The sequence below is a fragment of the Stomoxys calcitrans genome, chromosome 5 (assembly GCF_963082655.1).
Source record: "Stomoxys calcitrans chromosome 5, idStoCalc2.1, whole genome shotgun sequence".
NCBI classification, from domain to species: Eukaryota; Metazoa; Arthropoda; class Insecta; order Diptera; family Muscidae; genus Stomoxys; species Stomoxys calcitrans.
The window spans coordinates 13,010,241-13,025,822 of record NC_081556.1 but is presented as its reverse complement, the minus strand read 5'-3'; the positions used below and the strand labels follow the sequence as shown (position 1 = coordinate 13,025,822).

The 15,582-nt window shown below is 38.4% G+C and overlaps 2 protein-coding genes across 5 annotated transcripts; one reads left to right on the top strand and one right to left on the bottom strand.

Annotated features, from left to right (window-relative positions):
• The first annotated feature begins 105 nt into the window (after positions 1-105).
• On the top strand, positions 106-11,765 carry LOC106083439 (peroxisomal ATPase PEX6). 2 transcript variants are annotated; one of them, XM_013246440.2, is made up of 5 exons: positions 106-267; positions 485-573; positions 5,595-6,125; positions 9,295-10,068; positions 10,150-11,765. In XM_013246440.2, the coding sequence occupies exons 2-5, from the start codon at positions 553-555 to the stop codon at positions 11,548-11,550; spliced, it is 2,727 nt and encodes a 908-aa protein (XP_013101894.1). In that variant the 5' UTR covers positions 106-267; positions 485-552; the 3' UTR covers positions 11,551-11,765. The 2 variants fall into 2 exon arrangements, with proteins under 2 accessions (XP_013101894.1, XP_013101893.1); XM_013246439.2 differs by lacking the exon at positions 485-573.
• On the bottom strand, positions 11,677-14,959 carry LOC106083440 (nuclear inhibitor of protein phosphatase 1). 3 transcript variants are annotated; one of them, XM_013246442.2, is made up of 6 exons: positions 14,872-14,959; positions 14,171-14,457; positions 13,875-14,092; positions 13,739-13,810; positions 12,062-12,545; positions 11,677-11,995 (listed from the first exon to the last, which is right to left on the bottom strand). In XM_013246442.2, exons 2-6 carry the CDS (start codon positions 14,409-14,411, stop codon positions 11,883-11,885), a joined length of 1,128 nt encoding a protein of 375 aa, XP_013101896.1. In that variant the 5' UTR covers positions 14,412-14,457; positions 14,872-14,959; the 3' UTR covers positions 11,677-11,882. The 3 variants fall into 3 exon arrangements, with proteins under 3 accessions (XP_013101896.1, XP_013101897.1, XP_013101895.1); XM_013246443.2 differs by having other exon boundaries at positions 14,171-14,454; XM_013246441.2 differs by having other exon boundaries at positions 14,171-14,493; positions 14,872-14,953.
• Positions 14,960-15,582: the final 623 nt, after the last annotated feature.

Sequence of the window (15,582 nt, the reverse complement as noted above, 5' to 3'; positions counted from 1 at the left end):
ATTTATCGTTTAATCGATAACAATTAAAACGACCTATTGAATCTATTTGGCCGAACAGTTTCGGATGGCTATAAATTGTTCTAAACAGCTGATTGAGAAATTCTCAACAGATTCAATAAACAACATCTGTTTAATTATTAACTTTCGGCCCAGAAATTAAAATTATCTCTTCTGTTCAACAACGCGGCGATTAAAAATAATAATAATAATCTCTTAGTAGTTGTAATTGTTGTTGTGAAAATGAAAAAGAGGGTCGCTATTAAAAAGGTAGAGAAATTAAATTAAAATCTAGTTTACAAAAAATAACTTGAAGTTTGTACGAAGTATTAAGTTATTGTATGTAACAATAAGAGTTGTGAACAAAAATAAAACCAGTATTTCAAACATTTTGACCACTCTTAGTATTGCACCTAATCCTAAATAAAGAACTAAACTGAATATCTCAATGATTAACCTCTATCGCACATTTTTTAACATTTTGTAGATTACGTGTATTGTGTGAAGGGAAAAAATATATGTATGTATATTTTTGTCTAAAATTTCGGTAATAAAATGGTCAATATGAGAGAAGAGGTAAGTTTTCATCAAAAGTAAATGCATTTTCATTCATTTCATTTGTATACTATATGGACATTGCACACAGTTGCCCAAAAAACAAACAGTGGCGTACAAAAATATGCACACACAACCATTAAAGCAATAAAAGCGCATTTTATTTGATAAGCTATCAATCTTGCAACTTTATGCTGCATAGAAAAAAATTTATATACAGTTCGACAAACCTTGTTAGAAGAAGTTTTTGTATTAAAAAATAATCTGTTACTAATTGGTCATAATAAAGATAAATAGCAAATCTAGTACCTGTACATCTTAGGTATAAGGCTTACATCTTTCTAAGGCACTGCCTTGGAATGCTGGGGACTAACTAGATAAGGAGTTTTGGGAATGAAAGAAAATGTTTGCTTTAGTAAAATAATTATCTAATCAGTTTTTAATTAGTAGAAGAAAAAATATTTTAAAAGCAAACTGTAGCATAACAGGACGGTAAGGTCACGAACATTGTATGAAGGAGAATAACGCCTTCTCTGACATAGCAGAAAATTTGGCAGTGAAGGCCAAAGCACTGCCGTCAATAAACTTGGTTAACCCGAAGCCTTTCGGGTCGATGCTGTCCGAGTTAAGGGCGTGGTCGACGAACGCGCATTTAACAGTGTGGAATAGCGAAATGGTTGGTAGGACGGCGAAAATCCTTTCGGGACGTGAGAAGACGAGGTAATTACTGAAAGGAAGTACGAAGGAGGTCAGTATAGCTTTCGGTATCGTAACGGGACACATAGGGCTACGAGCTCACTTATGGAAAAACGGTGCGGCAAGTGAAAGCATGTGTCGGGCCCGGTTGTCGCAGCTAACGGACACCGATACTTAGGTGGGGACACAATACCAGACATGAACCAGCTTAGAGGCGTGATATGGAAAGCAATAAAGGATTTTGTAGGTAGCACGGAAAGCACAACAAGCCCACCTTACCTAAAAGTAGAACGTGATTTACTCGTGTAATTCAATTATTCTTAAAATTTCACAGAAGCAAATAAGTAAAGGTTATGTTCACTTATTTACTTACATATGTTATCATTGAGCTTAAACATTAATCGGACTGCAGTCATTGGTATGAGAGAAGTATCCCCTGTTTCTATAATGGAATGCTGATGGGAAATTTAGTATTAATTATGTTCACTTTTGTTGTTGTTGTAGCCATATTTTCATGTGGAGGTGGCGATCCTAGTCAAGTTATTGTTTGAGCAAGCTCGTACCGGACCGATCGCCGCAGGAACAAGGCATCCACTGGTTACTTAAAGGCGCTAAAAACTCGCCTTGTCATATCGAGCATCATAAGCACTCAGTATTTGTGCAAGAGCCAGTGCCACCCGGCCTCTCACTGAGACTCTCCGCTCGATACCGCTGATTGTCCGCGACTGCCGTTGCAGCTACACCGTATGGAGCATTCCACTATTCGCAACCTGTGGACGCGCCCAGTAGCTCGCAGCTAAGCAATTAACACTACACAGATCGGACCTCAGCGTTCCAGCCTGTGTGGTGCTAGGTTCACTTTTGTGACGTAAGGGGTTTGAATCTCTTTAGACTACATTTGAAGTGGTTGTTGCAGCGCATAGTTGTAACTTACGCACCATTTTCAGTCAAATTACACCAAAATTAAATGTTCTAGATGTTGAATAAATCAAGTCATATGCAGGTTATACGTATATATGGATTTATCTGGACAAGATTCTACGAGAATATTAGGAGGCACAAAACACACCGTACATACCAAATTTCAGCTCAATGTATTTCAGATTTCAAGGGGTTGAAAAAAGTCAAATCAAAGATCTACTTTATTTGGGAGCTACATCCAAATCTGAACCGATGTGCCCCAATCCTAAACTTCCTTCGCCAATTTCTTTTCTGTGCAACAATTCAAGTAGACATCTTTATTTGTTCGACCACTGGGATGATTTCGAGGGAAGGGCAGATGGATGCATGTACGCATGGACATATGGATGGATGTAGGCACGTATAGATGGATGGATAGATAGACAGATGGGTGGGTAGATGGACGGAAGGATATGGCTAGATCGACTTAGGATATCGAGAGGATCAAAAATATTTATTTTTATTGGGTCGCAGATCAATATTTCGAGGGAAGACAAGGCGGTTTTTTTTATGGATGTACGCATGGACAGATGGATGGATGTACGCTTGGACAGAGGGATGGATAGATGGACAGACTATCATAGCTGGATCGACATAGGATATCAAGAGCTTCCAAAATATTTATATTTATTGGAACGCAGACCAAGATTTCGAGGGAAGACAAGGCAATTTTTTTTAGAAAAATCCTAGTTTGGTGTAGTTAAGAGATATTCCTATTGTATTTAAGTTTCAATATACTTTAACTTCCTATCACAGAATTTTTTTTATCTGAAACAAGTAAAAAGGCGTTAAGTTCGACCGGGCCGAACTTTGGATACTCACCAGCTCGAGTATATATGTAAACCACTTTTCGTTAAAACCCGGAAAAAAATTCAGCTATATCGAAATATGTTCCGATTTGGACCAAATGCTAATAAGTACAAGTCATTGTTCAATTGCGTATAACCAAATATTTTTCTTTTTAGGAGCTATGTCTAAAAATAAACCGATCTGAACTAAATACGACACGGATGTCGAAAAGCCTAACATAAGTCACTGTGTCAAATTTCAGTGAAATCGTATTATAAATGCGCTTTTATGAGGCCAAGACTTTAAATTGGATATCTGTCTATATGGCAGATATATCCAAATCTGGACCGATTTAGGCTAAGGTGCAGAAACATGTCGAAGAGCCTAACACAACTCACTGTCGAAAATTTCAGCAAAATCGGATAATAAATGAGCATTTTATGTGCGCAAGACCTTAAATCGAGAGATCGGTCTACATGGCGGCTAAATCTGAATCGATCTGAGCCAAATTGAAGAAGGACGTCGAAGGGCCTAACACAACTCACTGTCCCAAATTTCGGCGACATTATACAATAAATGCGCCTTTTGTTGTCGCAAAACCTTTAATCGAGAGATCGGTCTATATGGCAGCTATATCCAAATCTGAACCGACCTGAAATTGAAGAAAGATGTCGAAGGGCCTAACGCAAATCACTGACCCGAATTTTGGCAAAATCGGACAATAAATACGCCTTTTATGGGCGCAAGACCCTAAATCGGCGGATTGGTCTATATGGCAGCTATATCCAAATCTGGACCGATCTGGGCCAAATTGAAGAAGAATTTCGAAGGGCCTAACACAACTCACTGTCCCGAATTTCAGCAAAATGGGATAATAAATGTGGCTTTTATGGGCCTAAGACCCTAAATAGGCGGATCGGTCTATATGGGGGCTATATCCACCTTCGAACTTAAACTGCTTATGGACAAAAAAAAGAATCTGTGTTTCAACTCAATATCTCTATTTTTAAAGACTGTGGGTGATTTCAACAGACAGACGGATAGACGGACGAATATGGCTAGATCGCAAAATTGCAAATTTTGCCCGTGAACATTCCACTAAGGAACAGGGGCAAACTATTCACATATCAATGAGTGCAGTCGGATTCAAGTTTTAAGCTCAATGATAAGCGGCCTCCTTTTTATAGCCGAATCCGAACGGTGTGCCGCAGTGCGACACCTCTTTGGAGAGAAGTTTTACATGGCATAGTACCTCACAAATGTTGCCAGCATTAGGAGGGGAAAACCACCGATGATGGTCTCGCCAAAATTCGAACCCAGGCGTTCATCGTCATAGGCGGACATGCTAACCTCTGTGCTACGGTGGCCTCCATGGCTAGATCGTCTTAGATTTTTACGCTGATCAATAATATATGTATACTTTATAGGGTCGGAAATTGATATTTGGATGTGTTGCAAAAGGAATGACAAAAACGGAATATACCCCCATTCTTCGGTTGGGGGTATAAAAAGTGTTTCGAATTTAAAAATCTTGCAATAATGTCTACTGCGCTTTTTCCCCTGATCAGGTGTGGCAAAGAATGACATTGAGAGATATGTCCTAATTATTATTAGCCTTCTGCGTATCGAATCAAATAGGCAATAAGATGTTCTGTTTTATATGATCGAATAGAAATTATGTACATTACATATCCCATTATAATCAATAACATTTTTACCAGCCCAAAGGTAAACTTAACAATTTGGTCGTCTATAAAATGCTGTTATACTTGGGGTAAGAAAGTTCGATGTTTTGTTCCATCTGTCGTAGTCTGTCTTTAATAATTGTATTTTGAGAATACATCAAATACTAATTAATTAAAACCCTATAGCCTGTGTACATACGTTTTTGCTGTTGCACATCTATTAGATTTTGTTTATAGAAATTCAATGTGTTGTGAACTGCCCCATAAAAACAAAAAACCCATATGAAAAACAATGTACATGCAATTAACATATTGGGTTGCCCAAAAAGTAATTGCGGATTTTTAAAATAAAGTAAATGCATTTTTAATAAAACTTAGAATGAACTTTAATCAAATATACTTTTTTACACTTTTTTTCTAAAGCAAGCTGAAAGTTACAGCTGATAACTGACAGAAGAAAGAATGCAATAACAGAGTCACAAGCTGTAAAAAAATTTGTCAACGCCGACTATATGAAAAATCCGCAATTACTTTTTGGGCAACCCCAAAAATACCGCAACATCCATTTGCATTCATAAACATACGCAAAAGCTATTCCAAAGCACTAATTTCAATTTTAAATCCCCATTTTACAGACTGATATTAAGCTAATTAGAAAAAATAATCCAAAATCTAATTGAAAATTCTTATTCATTTTTAAATTTTCGTACAAATTATTTGATATTTGCATTTCCCACAACAACATTTTTCTAAGAAATGAAATTAAACTTAATATCAGTTTGAACCATGGTAGAATTAAATTGGTTCTAACATGGCTTAGATCTAACATGTCTCTATGTATAACAATTGCTTAAATTAATAAGGCATTTATTAAAAATTTCAATCCTAATTATTCAATTTTCTGGCGTTTAGAAACGTGTTGTAACCAAACGCGCCATCGACTATGGAACTGTGAGAAGCTACAACTATACAGGACGCATGCGTGACTTAATAGAGGCCTACAATGCGGCGCTTCAGATATTGTGTCCCAAGCGTGCTTGGCAAATATTTCCTGGATATTTACAATATGCCCTTTACAGACGTTATATGAAGTATTTCAAAGACAAATATCGCCTAGTGCCCCTGCCTAATTCTTTATATGAACAACTGATTAAAGATGAGGACATAAAATCAGAACATATAGTATTTGGTTCGGAAGAAATTTTTGAAGAGTATGCTGAATCCAGAGAAGTTAATTTCATTAATATCACCGTAAGCTGTGGTCGGCCAGACAAAAATCATGATGATGACGATAAAAATGCTGTATTTCAAAATGGCAATGGTGTAGCTACGGGTTCCGAGAGCAAGACACTGGTAAAACAGATTTTGAAACAATCGCCGCACACTATGATGGTTCAAATAATACCCGTGAAATATTGCAAAAGCGACTGTCTATATGTACAGGTAAGTGACAGGAGAACTAAATCATATTGCAAAGGGCGATATGACACAAAGTGTTACCAATTCAAAAAAAAAAATCCAAAAATGTTTGCAAATATTCAAAATTTCAGAATCCATTTACTTTTGCCCGATATAATCACCTTTTGTCTCAATTAAGTTATCTATGTAGATAGGTTAGGTAAGAGTGAAAGTCCTTTACAGACTCACTTAGAAAATTTTAAGTCCATTGTGTCGCTACCACGGTAGCGACAGACCAAAGCTTCTGGTGGGAATCGAACCCACGACCCCTGCTTTGATTGTTGTTGCTACCAACTCGGCTACCGGGGCGCCCAATCTATGTAGATAGATAGAATAAAATCAAAACTACACAGAAAGAAAAATGGTCATGATATTAATGATGTTGTCATAACATTTATGAAAAAAATGTTTAAATACGTCCCAATGAAACTTTTTATAACATTTATGAAACAACTTTCATCTCAATCCCAATTCAATGAAACATGTCATCATATTTATGAAAATCAAACGTATAGCTTATGAAAAGTTGTAAAAAGTTTCACTGTACTGTTGCCCCTATTCCATAATGGTATGTTCAGGGGCAAAATTTGCAGGTACTTTGTTGTTGTACTCACACTTGCATGTGGAAGGGGGTAGCGATTTTTGATATTTATATGTATCCGCCCCATGCCACTATGGGCATACAACTAGCCAGTAATCGGTTTGTTGGGCGCTTTAAAAACTAAAAAGTAACCTCGAAAAAGAAAATCTATTTGGTTGCCCAAAAAGTAATTGCGGATTTTTTAAAAGAAAGTAAATGCATTTTTAATAAAACTTAGAATGAACTTTAATCAAATATACTTTTTTTACACTTTTTTTCTAAAGCAAGCTGAAAGTAACATCTGATAACTGACAGAAGAAAGAATGCAATTACAGAGTAACAAGCTGTGAAAAAATTTGTCAACGCCGACTATATGAAAAATCCGCAATTACTTTTTGGGCAACCCAATAATTTGGGAATTCCGTGCTACTTACAAAATCCTTAATTGTTTTCCATGCCACGCCCCTTAGTTGGTTCATGTCTGGTATTGTGCCCCCACTTAAGGGCCGGTATCTGTTTGACGCGAAAGCCGGGCAATGACATAGGAAATGCACCAAGGTCTCATCATCTTCTCCCCACATGCTATCACTTGCCGCACCGATTTTGCATAAGTGAGCTCGTAGTCCTATTATGAAATCGAAGGCTATACTGACCTCCTTCTTACTTCCTTTCAGTAAAAGCCTCGTCTTCTTACGATCTACATCTCCCCATAGGATTTTCGCCGTCCTACTGAACGTTTCGATGTTTCACAGGGTTGCATGCGCATTCATCGCCCACGCTCTTAACTCGGACTGCGTTGACCCGAAAGGCTTGGGGTTAACCAAATTTATTGACGGCAGTCCTCTGGCTTTCACCGCCAAATCGTCTGCCCTTTAATTCCACTTTACTCCCTTATGGCCGGCACCCAACCGATGCGGATTTTGACATACTCAGAGGTGTTTAACTCCATCTTACACTGCAAGGCTGTTCGTTATGGCAATTTTACTATCCGTAAAGATGTTCACAATTGACGTCCTCGTTTTTGCACCAAACCACTTCACGCATTCTGTGATCGCCCTGATCTCCGCCTGTAGGACCGTATTATGGACAGGCAGTCTAAAACAGATCTCAGTCCCTGTGTTCTCAATGTGACTCCTAGGTTCACTCTGTCCCCTAGCTTTGATCCATCCGTGTAACATGATCTTCCAGATGGCAATACTAGGGTTCCGTTCATTCCGCACTCGCCCGACCTCAAGGTTCATCTCACGTATCCGGTCGGAAACTTATTCCCTTTCTTCCAGATTTTCTATCGTTGCATCGATTATACCGCGATGGTATAAGTCATTTCAGTCTTCTCTGGGTGAACATTGAGACTTCTGGGGCTAGCCCAGTCATATGCCATATGCAAGACCCTTTCGGCCCTTCTGCATAGCTGGTTCGGATACTGACCCCTTAGAGGAATTATAACATCGTCTGTGTAGCAGACGAGTTCAAATCCCTACTCGGTCAGCATCCGTAGTAGGTCATTTATGGTGGTCACCCATAGGAATGGCGATAAAATGACTACCTGTGGCGTTGTGGCGTGCCGTGTGCCACTTTCTCCCTTATTTGTAATCCATGGGACACACAATTTATCCACCTGTGCCTTTGCATATGTTGTATCCAGGACCCGGTCCACCCGGTACTGGTCTAAGGATTGGATCAGTGTTACGGTCCGCACATTGCTAAAAACCCCCTCGGTGTCACGTTTTGGCATCGAAAGGTTCTTCTTTTTATGCACAACCTCGTGCAGGGCAGTCTCCACCGACTTTCCCTTAACATAGGCATGCTTTTTTTATTTGAGCAATTCGCTGGATGTCATACTCTTTATCATGGTGTCCACAATACTTTCCATAGTCTGTGGGCTTTTGGTGTCGCATAACTTGCCTTGCCGGGCTTGGATATAAATAACATCCTAGCCTCCTAATGCTGGCAACATTTGTGAGGTATTATGCCATCTCTCTCTCTCCAAAGAGATGTCGGACTGCGATACTCCATTCGGACTCGACAATAAAGAGGAGGCCCCATATCATTGAGCTTAAATTTGAATCGGACTGCACTGGAATGTTCATGGGCAAAATTTGCATTTTTGCATTTGCATTCATTGAGCCGTGTGTAATACACATTTCAGTAAACTTCCGCTTTTTTACGACGAGCTCTGTTAAAAAGTCTACAGACCTCTTTTCCAATATTGCGAATCTCCCCGGTCATTTAGGGTTTTTCTTGGGCTAATTTCCTTTTTACATACCACACATGCCATTTTTTCAAATGGAATAATTTCTCACAAATGTCGCCAGCATTAGAAGGGGATGACCACTGCTGATAATGTCAGTCTTTAAAATTTGATATGTGCGCTTGAGTGATAGTCAATCTCGGTCACAAGACAGAAATTTTACTCACATACCCAGGCTTCCAAACGAAAATGGCCCACTACTGACTTACGAGATACAAACGAGTTATGAACGACTCTCGAAAACCATAATCCTCCTACGATTACACGATTCTTTTATCTTCGTTTAAAGAATGAAATATGTCTAAACTTCTCTATATTTGCAGGAAAATTTCCATTCTAACTTAATGGACCGTTTTAATGTTACCAATTCTTCTGCGCGTAGACCTCGCCTATGGGGCAAAATTCAACCTCTTAATGATGAACAAACTATACCGCACATTGCAGTAAAAGCTCAGGTCCACATAGTTACCAACCCTTATGAGCTGCCCCCCGAGCTGTCGGACCTTATTTTAAGCAATTACTTCGAAACTCCTCGCATTTTACATCGTGGACATACATATCGTATTGAAGTTAATCCGGAACTTATAGGCACCGCCCAATATGCGCACTATTATTTGATATTTGCCTATATGCAATTTGTGCACTTCCGCTGTGTTCACTTGGAGGTTAGAAACAATGACTTCGAAATGCACGCCGTGGTGGCCAAAGGTATGACGAATCTCGTCCAAGTTCCCTGCAAACATCAATTCCTGCCCGCCCAGATATTGGATGATTTTGCAATTGTTGAAAATTACCCGAGGGGACTCAGTGGTCCATACGCTGCTTTGCGCTCATCAATAGATGCCTTTTTGCCAAGAAAGTCAACTTGTTTATCGTCTAAGCATATAAATCCAATGTTTATGCTGCAAGGTGAACGTGGTTCAGGAAAAACCAAGTTGGTGAATGCGGTGGCATATGATTTGGGCTTGCATATTTTCGGTGTAGATTGTGCTGAAATAGTGTCACAAGTACCTTCGCATACTGAGCTCAAGCTGAAAGCCGTTTTCGCAAAGCACCTAGTCAGTGAGCCGCTTCTTATATGCTTTCACAATTTTGAGGTATGTATAGCACACACACATACATACGTATATATAACATATTTTGCATTAAAAATTATGTTTTTATACTTTTTTTTCCAGATTTTTGGCATTGATAATGAAGGCAATGAAGATTTGCGTCTCTTGGCTGCTTTTCAAGTACAAGTCCAAGAACTTTTCTCGAAAAACCGCAAACACCCAGTTATAGTGGTGGCTTTAACAAATGACAAATATTTAAAGCCAATGATCAATCGAATGTTTTTGGAATTGATCAAGGTGGAGACGCCTACCAAGGAGGAAAGATACGAAATTTTGAAATGGCTTCACAAGCTGGAAGCATTCAAAAATAAGGTGTTCAACTTTAGAGATTTAAAATCTGTGCCATTGTTTCCCTTAGACGCGCAAGAGCAATTCCTACCGAAACTTTATCCAAATTGGATTGCAGCGAAATCCGTTTTCAAGGAAGTGGCTGATAAGGCACAAGGATTTCTTCTGGGTGACCTTAAACAATTGCATGATAGTGTTATGCGACGGCATTGGGTCGCCAACAGAGGCTTAAAGCCACTTACATTTGAACATTTTGCTGAGAAACTACATGAAATGCAAGCATCATTTGCTGACAGTTTAGGCGCCCCCAAAGTACCCAAGGTACTGTGGTCCGATATTGGTGGTTTAGCTAAGTTGAAAGATGAAATTCAATCTAGTATTGGGTTGCCTTTGAAACATGTACATCTAATGGGCAAGAATCTCAGAAGGTCTGGTATTTTGCTATATGGTCCACCTGGAACGGGAAAAACATTAGTTGCCAAAGCTGTTGCTACCGAATGCAACCTCAGTTTTCTTTCGGTTCAGGGACCGGAACTACTCAACATGTATGTGGGTCAGAGTGAACAAAATGTAAGAGAAGTTTTCTCACGTGCCAGATCTGCTGCACCTTGTGTGCTTTTCCTGGATGAACTGGATTCTTTAGCACCCAACAGGGGTGTTGCTGGGGATTCTGGAGGAGTTATGGATCGCGTGGTTTCACAATTACTAGCAGAAATGGATGGCATGGGTAATGAACCTGGTAAATCCATATTTATTTTGGCAGCTACAAATCGGCCCGATCTAATCGATCCCGCTTTGCTAAGGCCCGGACGCTTCGACAAACTTTTCTATGTTGGCCCTTGCAGCAGTGTTGAAGATAAGGCTTCTGTCCTCAAGGCACAAACAAGACGTTTTAATCTAAGTCCCAAATGTAATATGGAGGAAATTGCTGCCAAGCTCAGAGGTGAAATGTCTGGTGCTGACCTCTATTCAATATGTTCTAATGCTTGGCTTTCGGCCGTTCGAAGAACTATAGATAGCCATATTAAAGGAAAACTTGACGACGATGACTTGATTCCGGACAACATTGTGGTCGAATCAGAAGATTTCACAAAATCATTTCGCAAATTTATACCCTCGATAAGCCGGGAAGATTTAGAATATTTTAATAAACTTAAATCAACATACAGCGTGTGATGGTCTCCAAAAATATTCTAAAATTGTGAAAGATTTATTTGCTGGAGTGTGCGATTTTCTTTTGTAGTTATATGGCAATATTTGCTCTATTTCAATGAATTTAGGTACAAAAAAAGACTAAAGTGGTGACTTGTTGCAGTTAAGGTGTTGGTGTTTTGTTTTATTTTTTTTTTAATAAATTGTTGACTTTTGTAAGTTTTTTGACTTTTATAAAACTTGTGTTTTATTGCGCATTATAACCATGTTGCAATGGTTTTATAGTTCACTCATCGAGAAGAAGAAATTATTAATTAGCAGAATTACTAAAATATTAAAATTTAAACAAACGTCTGTTATAACGAACCAAGCATGGGTTTCCTGCCGGGCCATGCTTCCTTGGCATATTTTTTCTTTTGTGGACCAGCAGCTCCCGTTCTCTCCGAGTTAATAGCATCCTCGTAGCGAACTGTAAGTGCGTAGAAATTGGTATGCACCCCATCATTACGATAAATCAAACTACAAAAACACCTACCATTAGCATTGGCCATAGACAATTTTTGCGTTTTTGCAGAACTACTAGCCGGTGTGGGTTCATTTATTACTGGCGTTACATCTGGAGCAGGATTTGGCAACAATAAACCCAATTTTGCCCCAATAACTAAAGGCCCGGTGATATCATTTCTACCAGCAAGCGATTCATGTGAAGCTGCAGGCAGCCCTTGGTACAAAGATGGCGTGTTATTTTGCGCTGTACTACTTGTGGGCGAACTGGGGGTTTGAAGATTTTTAGCATGTTCCTGATAGTTGTGTTGGAATATTTGGTGATTATTGGCATGCGTTACAGGTGAAGGCGCTATGCCAATATTCGATCCATCATAACGGGCGCGTTTGGCTGGCACAACTGTACTTTGGACTAGATTGCGAAAACGTCCGACATTAGGGTCAATATCTTCAGGATTAATAATAATCTCTTCGTCGTTAAATGTAACATTTCGACGTTTTCGTGAATTTTTATTCTGTAACAATAGAAATTAAGTTGAATGAGTTTTTTAACAAATGAAATAAGTTTTTGTATTTGGATCGTCTTAAGATTTCCCGCAAACATGATGTGGCATTTTTTTGATTTTGGCTTTATGATGCATATCGATTAATAATACTTGGTTGAGTTACCTCTCCAAATATCGGAAAGCGAAATTAACTTTAGTTTTAAAGTAGTTTTTCAAATTGTTATAAAAACAGACGGATAAATGTGTCAATGCTTTTGAGTAATGAAACAGAACGACATTGCTGTAATCCATACCGCAAGCCAAATGTAAGCTACCCATACCCGGCCACTTTCTTTCGAGCTAGGATTATGTCTTTATTGTTGTGTTTTTGGTTTCCATCGAGGGTTTTGATCTACAAGTTGTCTACAGTCGATAACAGACTGTCATCATTACCCGGCATGGGATAATTATGAGCACCGCACAGGTTGGAACTTTGAAGTCCGATCTGTGTGATGTTCATTGTTATCACGAGAAGCTTAGCTGCGAGCTACCGGGCGCGTCCACAGGTTGCGGATAGTGGAATGCTCTATACGGAGTAGCTGCAATTGCAGTCGCGGACAGCGGTATCGAGAGGAGAGTCTCAGGCCCCGGCTCTTGCATAAATTCTGAGTGCCTATGATGCTCGATATTACAAAGCGAGTTATTGGCGTCTTTTAATAAATAATGGCCACCATGTTCCCGCGGCGATCGGTCCTTTGGACCGAAACGGGCTTGCTAGGTGCTAGACGAGTATCGCCACATCCACATATAGGCATGTGGCTACAACAACAACATAATTTTACCTATCCTATTATCTATGTATAAACAAGCCACTATGGCGCGGAGGCTAGCATTTCCTCCTGGTGAGAACATGAGCACAAATGATTATCTGTGTAAAAACGTCTCTATTAAAACTAATCGCCTGCAATCGCATGCATAAAGACACCGAAAGCCAGCTATCTGAATCTGTCTACAGGATTTATAACGTCCCCCGACCGTTTCCCGTTCCCGACCGTTCAGCAGTGCCAAATTCGAGTTCATTCACAGACAAATTTGGAAATTTTCACATTCACCAAGTTTCTTGTTGACAATGCTCTAGCCCTTAAATACTCGTTCGCTCACGCTTACTTCGCTATAGAGATAAGAGCTAAAAACTATACTCCTTTTAATACATTTATACGCACCTTTCTTATGTCATCAACTATTCCAAGCATTGAAATTCTTCTGTTGTGGGCTGTGTTATATTCCGTGAGATTCTAGAAGAAAAATAAAAAATGACGGAATGACACGTTATAATTTTAGTCAGTTGTAAAAACCTACATCAAGTTCTGTTTGACTTTCCGGCAGACCCAATAAAGCACCGTCACTTGATTCGCTCATGGGTATGTCTTCCATAATATTATTACGTTGCCCCGCAGAAGGCCTCTCGCGTAATATGTAATTTCTCGTTGAAGCTCCAAAATGAAAAATGCTATTAACGTGTAGCTGTGTTGGTTTGTGGGGCTCTAAACGCATTTTCCCAATGAACGTGCCGTGTGCTAAGGAAATATATATTCGCATGAGTAAGAATTAGATATAGAAAATTCAAGCATTGTTTATATTAATTGCATACTTACTTGAACCCAGATCGACCAAGTAGGCAATATTTAAATGCTTGTGATATACAAATGCAGCATGAACTCGCGAGCAAGAAGCATGATCAATGCAAAAATCGTTTAGCTGAGAATTTCTTCCAAATAGATAAAATTTCTTTTCATCCACCATAAGTTTTTGCACTAGCTTGTCTTCTTTTAAAACGTCCAAATGAAATCCGGTTGGTGGTTTGCCGGCCCACGACGGTATTTCGTAGCTCGACATGTTCCCATTCGATTAATGGTGATAGTATCTAGATAAATAAATACTGCTGGGAAATTTCCAAGACAGCCAGCAGCATTGAATGCTTTTGATCACATATATCGATTTTATTAGTTGTTTGTAAGTAGATAAATAAATTGTTTTTAAATAACCATGGCTTAAAAAGGGTAGCTTTGTATTTATTTAAAAATAGTTTTGCAGCATTACAATCATCTTTCACACAAACAAAAAAGCCTTTAAGTACATTTCCCTCATTTAGAATTAAAAATTATATTCACTTCAAATTAAAATGATCATATTTGCATATTTTTAAACAGATAACAACTTGAATAAAAACTAACTTCCCCACAAGAATCAAAGCCATTATTAAAAGTCGATAAAGAAGTCAACCCCATACTTCCATTTATATTAGACAAAAGAAGTTTAACACTTAGAAAGTTGTATGTAGATGGAATATACCTACCTGTATAAGAAAAATATTATTGATTATTACAAAATGTAAGAATAGCTTAGTTAAATGTGTATAAATAAACAATAAAAATAAATTCTTCTTCTTCCCTGACATTCCAGATAAATGTCAAACGGGAAAAATCTGACGCAAACAGCTTTATAAAGGAGAATTTTTGAAGATGGCGCTGGATGCAAAAATTTCCGTTTAAAGTTAGTATCTACTTCTCCTATTCATGCGGAAAGCAATCCCCTTAAAAAACACAACTATTGGGTTGCCCAAAGAGTAATTGCGGATTTTTTAAAAGAAAGTAAATGCATTTTTAATAAAACTTAGAATGAACTAAAGCAAGCTCAAAGTAACAGCTGATAACTGGCAGAAGAAAGAATGCAATTACAGAGTCACAAGCTGTGAAAAAAATTTGTCAACGCCGACTATATGAAAAATCCGCAATTACTTTTTGGGCAACCCAATACTAATGTTCAAAAATAGAAAATAGGGTATATGAGTCCCATTCGTCCACAAAGTGATAAAAAAAACACCTTATGCACATTTATACATAGCCTACACACATATAAAACACATTCGCAACTCACAAATATAAAGATAATGCAAATGCCGGTATCAACCATGGTTGTACAATATTTCACTTTATGGTTTTTAGTTACTTGTATACTATACAAATTTTATATATTATAAATTTTATATATGCCATAAAAAGCATTC